Source organism: Trichechus manatus, unplaced genomic scaffold, assembly GCF_000243295.1.
Source record: "Trichechus manatus latirostris isolate Lorelei unplaced genomic scaffold, TriManLat1.0 scaffold00151, whole genome shotgun sequence".
Classification (NCBI taxonomy): Eukaryota; Metazoa; Chordata; class Mammalia; order Sirenia; family Trichechidae; genus Trichechus; species Trichechus manatus.
Window position 1 is genome coordinate 4252265 of NW_004444087.1, and position 16851 is coordinate 4269115.

General features: G+C 45.6%; 1 protein-coding gene across 1 annotated transcript in view; it reads left to right on the forward strand.

Annotated features, from left to right (window-relative positions):
• The window catches only part of CUNH7orf50 (chromosome unknown C7orf50 homolog), a 135083-nt gene that overhangs the window by 22983 nt on the left and 95249 nt on the right, over window positions 1–16851 (forward strand). Inside the window, exon 2 of the mRNA XM_023740250.1 lies at window positions 737–866. Within this exon, the coding sequence (XP_023596018.1) occupies window positions 738–866 (129 nt within the window). The 5' untranslated portion in view covers window position 737. The remainder of the gene's footprint in view (window positions 1–736; window positions 867–16851) is intronic.

The following is a 16851-nucleotide window of genomic DNA, read 5'->3' on the forward strand; positions in this document are numbered from 1 at the left end:
GAATCAAAAATTATTTTTAACGATCTACCATTAAATGATGACTTGATGTGGCCCTTCTTCAGTTTTTTGAAAGGAAGAATTGGAAACCCCCGGACAACCACTTAACAACAAGGTCTACCTTCCCAAAAAGAATGATCAAATGAGTGGGTATTCTGGGCACTTGACCAGAAAGCATCCACACCACACAGAACAAGGTTTGAACTTTCCAGAGTCCACGGGAGCAAAGTGTTCTCACAGGATACTTGGCACTGTTTCAGCATTCGTACCTCAGGGTGATAGCTCAGGCTAGAATGTGTCACAGAGGTGCAGGGGCACTTATTTTACCAGATGGCCTGGGGCACGGACGCTGAAAACCCCATACTTGTGATCAGTGACAGGAAGGAAAAAAGAAGGGTGTACATATTTTCTGAGATGCCTTTTATTTCTTTTATGATAAAAGAGTGTCCCCCCTCTGTTTAAAAATATTAAATGGCCTAAGACATTTTAAGGAGCCCTGATGGTGCAGCGGTTAAGCACTTGGCTGCTAACTGAAGGGTTGGCGGTTCAAACCCACCCAGCAGCTTCAAGGACGAAAGGCCTGGTGATCTACTCCCATAAAGATTACAGCCTAGGAAACCCTATGGGGCAGTCCTGCTCTGTCAGCTGGGATCACCATGAGTCAGAATTGACTCAATGGCACACGACAAGAAGACCTTTTATTTCCTTTGTGCTTAGCAGTTTACTTTCTCTGTTGCAGGATGACAAAACAGAAGAGAAAAATTCCCGAAGTCACAGAGAAAAAGAACAAAAAATTGAAGAAGACATCAGCAAAAGAGGTACTGCTTGTGCCTGGAACCACGTCAGATAAAAAGGAAGTGCACCCAGAGGTAAGGCTGAGCTGCTCTGTTCCCGAGTCAGTGGGTCATCTGGTGGCTCTCTTTCCGGGTCTGTGGGTAGATGGCTAACCTGCCATCTACCCTCTCCACTGAGTCTGGGGGTTGGTCATGGCTGAGGCTGTGATCTTTGGAGGCTTTCTGAGCAGAGGAGGAAGCACATTACAGCTGCATATACTTCTTATTGGATGCCATGGAGTCGATTTCAGCTCTTGGCAACCCCATGTGACACAGTAGAACTGCCCTATAGGGTTTTATTGGCTGTAAATCTTTACCAAAGCAGATCACCAGGCTTTTCTCCCGAGGAGTGGTTGGTGGGTTCAAACCACCAACCTTTCGGTTAGCAACCGAGCACTTAACCATTGAGCCTCCTAAAAGCAAGTGCCAGACAGATGAGAAGGTCAGTTAATTTTAAGTTGGAACACCATTGTTGCCTTTCGTCAGCCACCAAATCTGTAGGCCTCTGTCTTGGCTGTCATGTTTTAAAAGGGGTTTTGATGAAATAGGTTGATCCAGTGAAGCCAGCCAGGAGAGTGAGGGGCCTGGAGCAGTCCTCTTGAGCAGGGTCTGAGGAGCTAGGTGGAGTTAAGCATGAGGAGAGAAGACACACTGCTCTCAAGATGACATGTGGGGCTTTTATTTTAAATAAATTACGTCCTGAAATCCTCATATCTAGCATAAGGTTGAGAGTTTGAAAATATAGTGTTAACGTCACTTTTTAAACTATATGCCAGTGATTTGATGGAGCTCTGGTGGCTCAGTGGTCAAGAGCTCGGCTGCTAACCAAAAGGTCAGCAGTTCAAATCCACCAGCTGCCCCTTGGAAACCCTATGGAGCAGTTCTACTCTGTCCTATAGGGTCACTGTGAGCCGGAGTCAACTCAATGGCAGTGGGTTTGGGTTTTTTATTTTGGTTTTCGATTTGATACCCACCATCGTTCATTAAAAATAAATAAAATATGTGAACAGTCTCTTTTCCTAGTGTGATCTCTTTTATGCTTGAATGTATTATATTGTTCATCCTTCAGTGCTATCCTGCCACAAAAATAACATATATAAATTCATATTTGAAAACTTAAAAATTTTCTGTTACTGCAAAGTTCTGAGTGTTAAATTTTTTTTCCATATTGAGCTATCTTTATAATTAGTAGTGGTATGCGTGAGCTATTACAGATTAGACAAATTAATCAATATAAAAGTGAAATTGGATTAGACATTCCTCACTAATGTGGCGGGGGCTGTTCATCTTTTGCAGTCAGCTCCTGTATCTGTGGGTGGTGTGCTCACTGCTCAGATGAGACACGCTCAGTGCTGGCTTTGCTCTGCTCTTGCTTCTGCATCTGAGTGCTGAGTCACTGATGCCCATAACCAAGTAAATGGAATGGGGGAATTGTGTTGTGGCAGTGCTGCTTAATTCCTTGAACTTTGAGGTCGTGTGGATTTTGGCACACATCATCAAAGATTATTATTATTTTTTTAAAATTTTATTTTGTTGTTGCTGTTGAAAATATACAGATTGGAACATATACCAATTCAACGGTTTCTACATGTACAATTTAGTGACATTGATTACATTCTTAGAGTTGTGCAACCATTCTTACCTTCCTTTTCTGAGTTGTTCCTCCGCCATTAACATAAACTCACTGCCCCCTGAGGTGCTGTTTAATCTTTCAAGTTGCTGTTGTCAGTTTGATCTCATATAGATAGTTCTTAAAAGAGTATAATGCTGAAGAGCTAAACTATTGTTTGGTTTTAAAATGACTTCAGGGGATATTTTTGGTTTAAGGTTTAAAGATTATCTCAGGGCAGTAGTTTCCCCCTCCCTCTCACCCCTGGTAACCACTAATAAACTTTGGTCTCTATAGGTTACCTTTTCCTTATCTTTATATCAGTGAGGTCATACAATATTTGTCCTTTCATGATTGGTTTATTTTGCTTAGCATGGTGTCTTCAAGCTCCATCCATACTGTAGTATATATTAAGATTTCATTTCTCCTGCTGGCTGAGTAGTATTCCATTGTATGTATGTAGCACATTTTGTTTATCCATTCATCTGTTGATGGGCATTTAGGTTGTTTCCACCTTTTGGCTATTGTGAATAGTGCTGCAGTGAACGTTGGTATACAAGCCTCTTTTTGAGTCTCTGCTTTCATGTCTTTTGAGTATATACCTAAGAGTGGAATTGCTGGGTCATATGATAGTTCTGTTTTTAGTTTTTTGACGAATCAAAAATTATTTTTAACGATCTACCATTAAATGATGACTTGATGTGGCCCTTCTTCAGTTTTTTGAAAGGAAGAATTGGAAACCCCCGGACTTGTTTGAAGAACTGGCTGCTGGCTTGTGATACTCACTTTTACAATGTAACACCTGGTTTTCAAAGGCCCCTTTGTCTGGTCCCCTGAGGTGGATATGCCCTGAGCAGTGTGCCAAGTGAGACTGGGGTGGTGGCAGATAAAGTGGGAACAGCTGTGGTGCAGAGGGAGGAAGGAAGGAGAGCCCAAGACGACTCTGTGACTCCATGCTGCTGGACAGCAAGCCCCCCTCAGCCTTTTCTAAGCCAAGTGGGGAGTAAGAGGCTGTGTGGAGGTCAGGCTCTGGAAGGCCCGCCTGAGACTGACCCTGCGTGAAGGCCCTGGACCGTCCTGGTGTATCTGGGTGTGTGTACTCCAGTCTGTTGACTGCAGGACCAGTCGCTGCAGCACCCCTTGTCGGGGGCTCTTTGTATGCTCACATCTGGCTGGTGATCAGGGGCCAGGAGAAGGAGCAGTGGGCAGGTAGAGCAGGTCGGGACATGTTCAGAGGGCAGGGTCTCAGCTGCTGCCTCCGTCCCCGGATGGAGAAGGAAGCCAGCAGTACCCAACGCCTCCAGCCTATCCTCTGTCCATCCTTTCCTCGGGATCTCTTTGGCTGAGCACAGCGTCTGGCGACCTGTTTGCTCGCCGGGTGACTTCACTCCTCAGTGGGGCGAGAGGTCTCAGGATTGTGCCATGTCCCCGTCAGGAGAGGCCAGCGTGGCCTTCTTGGTCCACTCTGCTCTGTGGAGTGGTCTTGGGGTTCATGCCGCATCCCCTTCAGGAGTGGCCAGTGCAGCTTTTCGGTCCACTTGCTGCAAGAGGCTGCTCTAGATTCTGGCCTTTCACAGGAGACCCCGTGCTTCATTCTCCAGCTCTCCACAACCTCCGCAGCTGTGCTTATTCTTTTGGGTACCGGGTCCAGATGGAAATGGCTTCCTTAGAGCCATTGGAGCTCTTTGTCAGCAGCCCAGTCACTCCATCCTCCCAGAACCTCAGCTTCACAGGATTTCCTGGCACCATTTCCATCAGCACTTCCTACTCTAATTTCTTCAGAGCGTCCCTTGGTGGCTGTCACTTTGGTCACAGGAGTCTGAGCTTTCCTGTCTAAGGGCCTCTTGCCCAGTCTCTGCAGGTGGGGACCCACAAGTGTGGGACAAACCTTGGCACTGGCTAAACTTCGTGCCCGAGACAGGTGGTGAAATTCTTTCTTGTTTGTTTCAGGCCAAGTAATTTTTAAAAAGTACGCAGTTGTTTTTCATTATTAAAGTGCATGCCACTTAAAAGAAATTTGGAAAATAAAGAATAGAAGAAAGAGGCCGTTTTTGACCTGTTTGCTCCTCGTCCCTCTGATGGATAGGTTTGTCTGGTTTGGAACATGGTGCCGGTCCTGGAAAACCCACCGACACCTTTGCTTGGCTTGCTGCTCTCAGATGTATTGGGTGGAGGCGCAGGCTCTCCCAGGTGAGTCTCAGGGAGCCGGCCCTTCAGCTGTGGGAGGAGGCGGCGCCACTGGGTTGGAGGGCAGGGAGGGTGCAGAGCTGCCAGTGGCCAGGAGGGGGCAGCAGCCTGGCCCAGTTCTAATTCTGGGCTCTTTGGAGTACATTGAGGTTGGCCTTGGTGAGTTAGGTGAGTGGCTGTGGGGCCCAGGCCCTTTCTGTCTCTCTGGGAGCCCGTCTTCAATGGAGGCTCTTCCTTAAGAGCATCTCCCAGCTCTGCTGGTGAGCACATTTCTGCTGTCTTTCCCTGGTGCTCTTGGAAATTATTATTCTTATTCTTTAATAATTTTTTTGTTATTGGTGAAAATATACACAGCAGAACATAGGCCAATTCAGCAGTTTCTACAGGTACAATTTGGTAACATTGACTACATTCTTCTTGTTATACAACCATTCTCAACTTCTTTTTCCAAATTTGTTCCTCCTCCATTAATATAAATTCACTATGCCCTCTTTCAAGTTGCTGTTGTCAATATGATCCCATATAGATAGTTCTTTAAAAGAGCACAATGCTCAAGGCGGACATTCTTTACTAATTAAACTATCTATTGTTTGGTTTAAAGACTACTTTAGGGGATAGTTTTAGTTTAAGGCTTAAAGATTATCTCAGAACAATATCATGGAAATTATTAAAAAGAGGTGCCAGCCATGTTTCTAAGGAAGTGTTGGAAGCTCTCCCAGATGTTCAGGAGGATCGCATGGCTTGGCCTGGAGAGCTGTGTCCCTGCCCAGGGAGCTTGTGGAGAAGTACATGCCTGTTCCTGCTTGTGGCCTGTGTCTCTGGCAAAGAACCTCTGGAATTCAGGGGAGAAGGATCAGTGTGTCCTCCCAGAAATGGTCATCTAGGGAAGATGCATGGTCAACTGGCCGACCGGGGCACAGACAGGCCCTTCCCATAGTATAGGCCTGCGCTTGTGCCAGGATGGCAGAGTGTCCCCAGCGATGGGCGCCTCACCCTCCCCTGGGAGGCCACTCCACAGTCAGCATTCCCACTTCAGGAATGTGTCCTTGGTCCTCTTAGCTGACTGGGCCTGGGCTATGCCAGGTCAGTGTGCCTGGGGCCCTTGTCAGAACGCCAAAGTCCTACTGACAGCCCTGGGGCCCAAGCAGTCTGAGGTGACAGGGAAGTAGGGGTGTGCTGTGTTCCCGAGATGGAGCAGGGGCGCTCAGGGTATCTTTCTAGTGTCCCAGGACCTGCGTTTTGTTCAGGTGCCTTCTGGCTTGAGAAGGGCCTCTCACCACCTGGAGTTCACCCCTTCCCTCTGCTCTGCTGAGGAAGGGCCAGGTTTTCTGTGGGGGGAGTTTTTGGGGTTCACAGGGCTCCTCTCTGGAGTTCGGAGTTGGACCTGTTGCTCCTCATGTCACAGCATTGGGGACCTCCCCAGAACTGGGGCTTCCCCTGCCTTCATCCCTTCTTAGCCCTGTGACCCTTCCAGGGCTAGCTTCCCACTTCAGAGGTTGTGAGGGTTCCATTTAGATAGCATGTGTATTTAAAGGAACTGTTTGGACATGATGACCCTGGCCTGTGCGCTCATCATCCATCTAAGCAGGCCGACATGGCAAGACGTTGGGGTGCTGACTCTGCAGGTGGTAGGCCCTCCCTCCGCCTGCTCACTAGAGGCAGTGGCTGGCACCTCTGTTTCTGCCCTGGACTCTGAGCCACACCAGGGGAGGACGCCATGTGTATCTGTCACACCAGAGCCAGCCCAGCGTCCGCGCACATTTGCAGGGCAGCTGCAAGGTCTGGATGGCTCTGTGGTGGCTGTGGATAGCTCCAGCCCTGTGGTGATGGCATGAGGGTCTGCTGAGGGGAGAGAAGAGAGAGCAGGCTGCTCAGTTGATTGTGGTGAGTGAACTCTTTGCACTTTCTTCTGTTAGGAAGCAGCCCTGTGCTACAAAGCACTTTCTGTTGACAATGCACTTTAGTATTGGTTCTCATGGCACCCTGAGGTACTCAGATGCTGAGGTGAGGGTGCTGTGCTCGCCTGACAGGTGAACCACAGGGAAAGCACATGCATTGGGTTTCCTGTCTCTGGTTCCGTAAAAGGAGAGACCCTGGGCCCTGCATGTCCCCTCCCCACTGTTCTTGGTGTAGAGTTGTCTGTAGTGGTGTCCTCATATGGTGGTGGCCCGGCTGTGATGTCAGTATAATGAATTACATGGGCATTAAGCCTACAAGTGCTTTATAAAACCTTCAAAAGGGGCTGTGAACTCTGTGGCCTTAAGAGTTGCTTGAGCCAAAATACTTCATACAAATGGTATTTTGCTCTGTCAATGGATGTTTTGTCATTGAAGTATTGGGGTGAGGGGTTGCTGGTCCTTACAACAGCTCCTTGGGAGCTGGAATTGCTCTCATCAGAATTTCCCACTCCATTGTGTTTGCTCTCTGCTCTGTGACTGCTGAATGCTAGGTTGTCAGCCATTTGGAATTATAAACTGATAGACTTTTAGGTCTAAGGGGAATTCAGAGATTCTAGTCATTTTGCATGTGAAACAACTGAGACCCAGAGAAGTGAGGTGATTTCTTGGATGCCATGGTAAATTGGTAGGAGAGTTGAGGTCACCCGTTTCCGAACTCAGTAATCTGAGTAATATTCCATTGTATGGATTTATCACACTGGTGAGTTTATCTACTCACCAATGTTTGGGCATTTGGGTTGTTTCCAGTTTTGAGTAATTACGAATACACTGAACATTTGTATACGAGTCTTCCTGTGTTTTCATTTCTCTTGGGTAAATTCCTAGGAGTAGGATTGCTGGAGCGTATGATTAGTGTATGTTTAAGTGTTTAAGAAACTGATAAACTATTTTTTCTTTTGTTGCTAGTTTGTGGTGTCATATCTAAGACACCATTACCTAATCTAAGGTTACAAAGATTTGCCTGTATTTTCTTCTAAAAATTTTATAATTTTAGTTCTTACAGTTAGATCTATGATCCATTTTGAGTTATTTTTGTGTATGACGTGCGGCAGGGGTCCAGGTTTACTCTTGCAGGTGAATATCCAGTTGTCCCAGCACTATTTGTTGAAAAGATTATTCTTTCCCCTATTGAATTGTCTTGGCATTCTTGTTTAAATAGTCTATTCTTTTTTCTCTTTTTCACAATTTTCTTTTATTGTGGTAAAATATATAAAACAAAAAGTTTGCCATTTTAACCATTTTTAAGTATACAGTTTAGTGACATTAATTACTTTCACCATGTTGTACTACTATCAGTACTATCCATTTCCAAAAGTTTTATATTACCCAAAACAGAAACTCAGTGCCCCTTCATAATTCTCTCCTCCCTGCAGTCTCTGGTAACCACTAATAAACTTTTGTCTCAATGCATTTGTGTCTTCTGGACATTTCATATAAATGGGATCATACAGTGTTTGTCCTTTTGTGTCTGGCCTGTATCACTCAGCATAATGTTTTCAAGGTTTATCCGTGTTGTAGCACGGATAAGAACTTCATTTCTTTTTGTGGCTGAGTAGTATTCCATTGTATGGCTACACCACATTTTGTTTATCCATTCATTTGTTGATGGAGATTTGGGTTGTTTCCACCTTTTGGCTACTGTGAATAATGCTGCACTGAACATTGGTGTACATGTCTCTGAGTCCTTGTTTTCAAGTCTCTTGGGTAGATACCCAGGAGTGGAATTGGTGGGTCATATGTTTAACTTTTTGAGGAACCACCACACTGTTTTCCATAGTAGCCTGTTTTTTTTAATAGCTACATAATACTCCATTGTTTGATATACCGTAATTTATTGAACAGTCCCTTACAACACTGATTAAGACTTTATTTTTTAATTTTTTATTTAATGTGCTTTAATATCCAACAGGGTAAGGCTTCCTAATTGCTTTTTTGCAGTGTGCTTGGTTGGCCTTTGTCGTGTATTTTCTTAGTTGTATAAATTTTGGAATCAGGTTTCAAATTTCATGAAAAACTCTTTGTGATTTATTGAGGTTTTCTTTCATGTCCTTCAGGAAGGCTGTATGGTTTTCTCTGTAGAGATCTTGCATGTTTCTTAAGATTATTCTTAGGTATTTTAGGGTCCACTTTTTCCTGCGATATAATGGTTCTTGCTGGCGTGTAGGAAAGGTATTGATTTTTTGAATGTTGATCTTATATCTGACAACTATGGTGAACTTTCTGATTCCATTATTCTGTCAGTGGATTGTCTTGGATTGGATTTTTTAGATCAGTGATAATGTCTACACATATGACAGCTTCATTTCCTTCATATTAATGCCTCATTCCTTTCTCATTTTGCAGTGACAGGACTTGTGGTGCAGTGTTGTGTGAAGGAGGTGATAGACTTAGTGTGCTAATGCCAGTCAGACTTCCCAAAGCTGAACCGCCCTGTGTTTCTGGGATAACCGCAGTCTGGCTTGTTAGCACTATTGGTGGATAAGCTAGATTGTACTGTGGTTTTCTCCCATGGCTCCACACATCAAATGAATTCTAAAAGAGGAATTTCATGCTGCTCTCTGTACGGGGCACTTGGTGACAGCCTGGACAGTGGGTCAAGGGCCTTGACAGGAGCCATCAGCAGATGGACTTCATGTGGCTGTTTCCTGATGAAAGCTGGTCTGTGAGGAGCTGCAGCATTACTGTTACCCCTAAGCAGGAAACCCCCAAGTAGGGAACTCGTGGTGCTACAGATTCCCAGCCCTGGCCACCTTCTCCATCCTAACAGGCACATGGGGTGGCCCTACCCTCCTTCTCTGAACAGATTTCATTCTGCCCCAAATTCCTTTCTGAAGTCTCTCTTCTTGGCCTGGCCAGCGTTTTAATTTTTCTTCTACTCCTTGTTTTCTCACATTCTCCGTTAACCCATTAACCCGACTCTTCTTCTGTGACCAGGGAAACTTAGAGCAGCTCACTGAGATCACGTGAGGATATTTTACTTACTGAGCAGATAAATATTAAGAATGGGGTTTTTATGCAGCTAAAAATAGAAGTTTGAGTTAATGTTGCATCAACTTATATGTCTTAATAGATGGTAGGTTATGGGAGTGTGAATTCTTAACATTTTTTTCAACAGATTCTATTAACCTGCCAAACAAGTTCTTCAGTTGTTTTATAAAGGAAGGTGAATAAGGCAAGATGATTTTTTTGTTGTTGTTGTGGGGATGGGGTAGGGACTAGTCCTGTTTTAGTAATCTGCACTGTGTATTCCAGCATATAATTTATAGCAAGTTTTACAGATATGTGGAATTTTAACCAATGTCCCTGAAGTTAGCTTCCCATTTGCTCCATGTCTGCACTCACAGTCCCATCATCCCTGTTTGGGTGGACGCGTTCACCCAGAATGAGAGAACTGATGGGTTCTGACCTGGGAGTGATTGCTGTTTTTCTCTGGTCTCCTCTCATTTGCTTTGGTTGCCATGGAAAGATAAGCCTGACCACTGGGTGGGACTTAGGTTGTGCGAGGTGGACAGGCTGGGTAAAGGTGGAAGTGGCTGCATCTAGGGCAGTTTTCCATCTTAATAAATGCCTGGGACTCACTTGGTAAAATTCAGCACCCAAACATGATTCAAAAAAAAACAAACTTCCCCCCAAATAGAAACAAAAATAATCCCTCTAAAAAACTAACAAAGGTTTATTATAAAATCAGACTTTTTTTTGGATCTTATTTATCTTATAAGGTGAGCATTTCTCAGGAAACATGAGACTTTAAAGTGATTCCACCAAAGCATTGGCTTTCAGATTTTTCTTGACTGCAACCTAGTATAAAAAATACATTTGATGTTGAGACCTGGTACGCACAAAAACAGCTCAGAAACTACTCAAAGTATTTCACGCAGATAGAGGTTTAATGCGGAGAATTAAGTGCTTGCACAGTTGTTGAGAAGGATGAAGGGAATCTGTGTGGTGAACTGCCACCCTCACGGGGAAGCTCCCCCCAGATTCTCCCCCGGGTGGGCCCTGGGCTTTGATTCCCACCGCTGCCCTGAGATGCCACCAGAGCCCACGCTCCATTCCCGGCATCTATGAGTAGCCTCAGGGCAGAATGGCCTCCATGGCCACTCGCATTTCTGGAGCCTGGTGATTCCTTACTGTTTTGTCAGCTCTTTGATGCTTTATGAGAATGGCTGGTTTTTATATTTTGGTCACCACCCTTTGTCCCCCGTCGGAGGGTTGTTCTAAATCAGGGTTTGGTAAATTTCTTCTGTAAAGAGCCAGATAATAAATATTGTAGACTTTGTGGGCCGTGTGGTCTCTGTTGCAGCTTCTCAGCCCTGACTTTGCAGAGCAAAAGCTGCCTCAGACATAATGTAAACGAGTGGATGTGGCTTCGTTCACATAAAAGCTCAGTTACCAAGATAGCTGGCAGGGGGCCGGATTTGGGCCAGGGGCAGCAGTTTATATCCCTCGGTCTAAGCAGTCTAGCCCACCACGACTGGAAATGGGGATTCCAGGCTTGGACGCTGATGGGGCTGGGCCTCAGCACAGTTTGTGGCTCCAAACCTGAGTTCATGCCCTTCTGCGGCACTGCCTGCCTGGTTGAGTGTCCGTCCCCAGGCTCTGCAGAGTGTCTGTCCCCAGGCTCCACCTGGATGTCTGTCTATAGGCTCCACCGGGGTGTCTCTGCAGGTCCTGCCAAGTGTCTGTCTGCAGTCCCTGCTGGGGTGTTTGTCTCCGGGCCCCACTGGGTATCTGAATCCGGGCCCTACCAGGTGGCTGTCTGAAGGCCCGGCCAGGTGACTGTCTGCAGGTACTGCCAAGTGTCCGTCTGCCTGATCCGCCAAGTGCAGGCCCCACCAGGTGTCTGTCTGGCTGCCCCTCTAGGTGTCTGTCTGCAGGACCCATAGAATGTCTGCCTGCCCCGCCAGGTGTATGTCTGCCTGCAGGCCTGGGCAGATGTCTGTCTGTCTGCCACACCGAGTGTCTTGTCTGCAGCCCCTGCCGGGTATCTGTCTGCCTGCAGACCCGGGCAGGTGTCTATCTGCCAGCCCCCACCGGGTGTCTGTCTGCACACTGCAGATCTTTCAGCTGAAGCTGCTGGTCCTCCAGTGGTTGCACTTTGATTGCAGGGAAGCAAGGCCTTCTTGGGGCCCATATCTGTACCAGCAGTCCCTGGGCAGATTGGCAGGACTTTGGGCTTCTGGTGGCAAATTATAAGGGCTGTGTGTCACTGCCGCCAATGGGAAAGCCTACCCTAGGCGCCGCATGGAATCACCTGGCAGCCAGTTTACATGAAGTGTAAACTGAGCTTCCATGTGGATAGGAAGTTGGACACCAAGAAATGTGTGCTCAGTGCCACCTGTTCTTGAGATTGGCACTTACCCCCACTCCAAGACTGGCCCTGTGGGTCTGGAGCCTACAGGTGGGGCCCTGGAGCCTGCTGGCCCGCGGCTCTCCCTGCCTCCGGGGCAGGCTGCTCACTGTTGCTCAGCTGCAGCTTGCTGGTTTAGAGAGCCTGAATCCACTGCTTGGGGGCCTGGAGGGAGACTGTCCCAGGATTTTCAAGGTGGCGATGCCCCTGGTGACAGAGCTTTGCATGATGGGCTTCTTGGCCTTTTGCTGCTCAGCTTCCGTTTGGGTGGCTGGGGGCTGCCCATCTGAGGACATTGCTGAGAAGAGCACAATGCTGGACGGTCGTGGCCGGGCTGTGGCAGGCACATGGCTGCTGCCTCTGCATCCTCGAAAGGCTGTCATGGTTTATAGAGGCCTCTGCTCTGCCCTCTGGCCTGGAAGCTGCCTTTGCATGAGGTGTGAGTTTACCTGTCCCTGGAGATGCCCATGCCGAGACAGGATAGCGACTTGGGGGCGCACGAGGAGTAGGGGTTCCTACAAAGTGAGAGGTGGGGAGGCACCTGGGAGCCCCCAGCACTCCACATTTCCTTCCTCCCATTGGCGTCCTCCTGGAGCCCTGGGTCCATCAGCAGCACCTGTCGATGTTGGGGGATCTTCTCAGTGTGATAGGTGCTAGGCTACAGATTGAATGAGATGCTGTTCCTGCCCTGGAGAACCTCCTGGGCCAGCAGAAGATGGACCCACGGACAAGGTAGTAATACATTGCCAGTTGGTGAGTACCAACCCTGGGGTGGGGCCCTTGCCTTTTTTTTTTAAATTAATAGACTTTATATTTAGAGCAGTTTTAGGTTTACAGAAAAATTGTGTAGGAAGTACAGAGAGTTCCCATATCCACCCCCTGCCGCCCCCCGCTGTGCACTGTTTCTGTTATTAACATCTGGCATTCCTGTGGTATATTTGTTACAATTGATGAGCCGATGTCAATACACTGTTATTACTGACATCCATAGTTTATCTTAATAAACAGCACAGACATTTTTAATTTTAATAAAATCCAATTTACCAATTTTTTCTTTCATGGACTGAGCTTTTGGTGTTGTATCTAAAAACGTCCTGCAAAGCCAGGGTCACCTAGATCTTCTCCTATGATATCTTCTAGAAATTTTACAGTTCTGCATTTTGCATTTTGCATTTTGCATTTTGCATTTTGCATTTAGGCTTATAATCCATTCTGAGTTAATTTTTGTGAAAGGTGTAAGCTCTGTCTATGTATATACGTGTGTATATATATATATTTTTCTTTCTTGGTATGTTGTTGTCCAGTTGTTCTGGCACCGTTTGTTGAAAAGACTGTTCTTCCTCCATTGACCTGCCTTAGCTCCATGGTCAAACGTGTTGCCTGTATTGTGTGGGTCCATTTCCAGGCTCTGTGTTCTCTCTCCAGCGCCACACTGTCTTGATCACTGTAGCTTGATACGAAGTCTTGAAGTCGGGCAGTGTCAGCCCTCCGACTCTTCTTCTTCAGTGTTGTGTTGGCTATTGTGGGTCTTTGCCCGTTCATATAACTTTAGAATCAGTTGTCAATATCCACAAAATACCTTGCTGGGATTTTCATTGGGATTATGTTGACTCTGTAAATCTAATAAGGGAGAATTGGCATCTTAAACATATTGAGTCTTCCTGTCCATGAACATGGAATATCTTTTCACTTATTTATCTTTGATTTCTTTCACTAGAGTTTGGAGTTTTCCTCATGTAGATGTTGTACATATTTTGTTTGATTTATATCTAAATGTTACATTTTTTAGTGCTAATGTAAATTTTATTTTTAATTTCAAATTCCAAATGTTCATTGCTTTTGACTTCTGTATATCAACCTTATGTCCTGAAACTTTGCTATAATTGCTTATTAATTAGTTCGAGGAATTTTTTGTCACTTCTGTGGGATTTTCTACCTGGACCATCCTGTCATCTGCAAACAAAGACAATTATATTTCTTCCTTCCCAATCTGTGTACCTTTTATTTCCTTTTCCTTCCCTCCTGGACTAGAAGGAGATGGACCCATGGACACAATAGTAAGCACTTCTCAGGGTGGGTGAGAGCGGAGGGGCCTAGTAAGAACCATGATGTTATGTACTCACTTGTTTTTCTTTTTTTGTTAAAAATTTTATTTTGAAGTTATTATACATTCATAGTAAGTTGTAAAAAATGTATAGGGAGGTCCTGTGTACCTACCATCCAGTTTCCCCCAGGGATAATATTTTGCATAATCAAAACCAGGAAATTGGCATTGATACAACCCACAGAGCTTATTCAGAGTTCACTGGTTTTACATGCACTCACGCGTAAGGTGTGTGTGAGAGTGCACGTATTGTGTGCGTGTGTGCACGTATGGTGTGTGTGGAGAGTGTGTATTGTGTGTGTATATGGTGTGTGTGTGAGTGCATGTATTGTGTGTATGGGATGTGCGTGAGTGTGTATATTGTGTATTTGTGTATGAGTGCGTGTATGAGGTGTGTGTATGGGATGTGTGTGCGTGCAAGTATGGTGTGTGTGAGAGAGAGTGCATGTATTGTGTGTGTGTGGTGTGTGTGTATGGGATGTGGATGTGTGTGTATATGGCATGTGTGTGTGAGTGTGTGTTTTGTGTGTGTGTACAGTGTGTGTGAGTGCATTTATGGTGTGTGTGTGTGAGAAAGAGTGCATGTATTGTGTGTGTATATATATGGGGTATGTGTGTATGAAATGGGTGTGTGTGGGGGTGCATGTATTTTGTGTGTATGTGACAGAGTGCATGTATGTGTACATGGTGTGTGTATATGGGGTGTGTGTGTGTGAGAGAGAGAATGCATGTATTTTATGTGTGAGAGTGTGTGTATTGTGTGTGTGTACATGTATGGTATTGTGTATACCTTAGCAATTTTATCACGTGTAGGTTTGTGTAACTACCACTGCAGTCGATGCAGAAATGTTGTCACCACAGAGCTCCCTCATGGTGTCCCTTATACCTACTGAAGGACATTTAGTTTGTTTCCAGTTTTTTGCTTTATGAGTAAAGCTGCTGTGAATGTCCATGTATATAGGTCTTTGTTTCTCTGGGATGAATGCTCAGGAGTGTGATTGCTGGGTCATGTAGTAGTTGTATATTTAGTTTTATAGGAAACCGTCAAACTGTTTTCCAGAGTGACCGTACCATTGTACACTCCCTCAGCCATTGTGAGAGATGGTTTCTCCACATTTTCGCCAGCACCAGGTGCTGCCACTATTTTATTTTAGCCATTCTGACGGTGGCTCACATTTAAAGAGGACACCAGCTATTGCCTGAGGAGCTAGGAGAGGCAGAGCGGACCCCTTTGCTTTTCCAGCGTTTGCTGATATTGTGAGGTGGCCGGGCATCTTGCTCTTTGGGGGTTTCCGGGCTGGAGTGTTGGGGCCTCTGCTGTGGCCCATGTGTGATGCTGCTGTTGTCCCCTGTCTGTGTGTGACGTCCTTGTCTCGTTCTCCAGGAGCTTCTTGGGGCGGCTGTCCAGCCACTTCACTGGGCACATTCAGAGTGAGCAGGTAGAGGTTGGGGTCCAGCCACACAGTTTGTATCCTTTCTAACCCTGCGCAAGCAGGTAGCCTCCCACCCTCTAAAGTGGGCTTTCTCAGCCTATTTGTCAAATCCGAAAAACTGCGGAACAGCTGGAGGCTGCCCAGCTTTCCTCACTGCTGTGGAAATCTGAGACTCCTCATTCTGGGCCAAGGAAAACAGGATCCACTCCCCGCCACCCCCTCAAGAAAAAAACCCCAGCTGTGCTCAGGTCAGGACCTAATGCTTTAATTGCGACTGTGGTCAGCCAGGAAGGCATCTGTGGGCCTGCTTCCTTGGGGTAAACAGAAAATAACTCAGCAAAATGTAATTTTAAAAAAGGATGTTTGTTATTTTTTCTGAGTAATACATGATCAATGCAAAAAAAATTAGAAAATGCATAAAAATACACAAAAGAAACAAGCAACACTGATTCGATCACTCTGAAACAATGCTACAATTCATACTTTGGAGTATATCCTTCTCCATATTTTTACAAGGGATAAATTTTCCTTTCCATGTATGAGCGTGTTTGTATCCCACATCAACCCTGGGTGCTACAAATTTTTTTTTTTCCATATTTTCCAGTATAAGGGGAAGACAGCGATAGCTCATAGCTGTTTTAATTTGAATTTCTTTGATGACTACTATGAATGGCTGTTTTCCACATGCATACTGGTCATTTGTTTTTCTTTTGTGAATCACCTATACATATTTTTTAATCAATTTTACCACCCCCTGTCTTTTGGTCATACTGTGGTGGCTTGCGTGTTTCTGTGACGCTGGAAGCTATGCCACTGTTATTTCAAATACCAGCAGGGTCACTCATGGTAGATAGGTTTCAGCAGAGCTTCAAGACTAGGACTAGGAAGAAAAGCCTGGCAGTCTACTTCTGAAAGTCAGCCAATGAAAACCCTATGGATCACAACAGAACATTGTCTGACATAGCACTGGAAGATGAGCCCCCGAGTTTGGAAGGTACTGAAAATACAGAGGCCACAATGGACTCAAACGTACCAACAGTCCTGAAGATGGCACAGGACCGGGCAACATTTTGTTCTGTTACATGTAGGTTTGCCATGAGCTGTAGCTCACTCAGTGGCAACTAACAACAAAATTGGAAAGTTTATCATTTCTTTATTGGTTTGAAAATATACTTTTTATACTAAGAGCCCTTATCTTTCCTTTATGTTTAAGATATCTGTCCATTTGTCCAGTTTAGTTATTTTTGCTTATGGCTTTGCCCTAACACATAGGCAGCCCCACCGCAGCCCCCAGGCACACTGCTCTCATGCTTCTCTGGCTCTGCCGTGGCCCTCCAGGCCATCTGCACAGAGGCCTCGGATCCCTCTGCCGCAGCACCC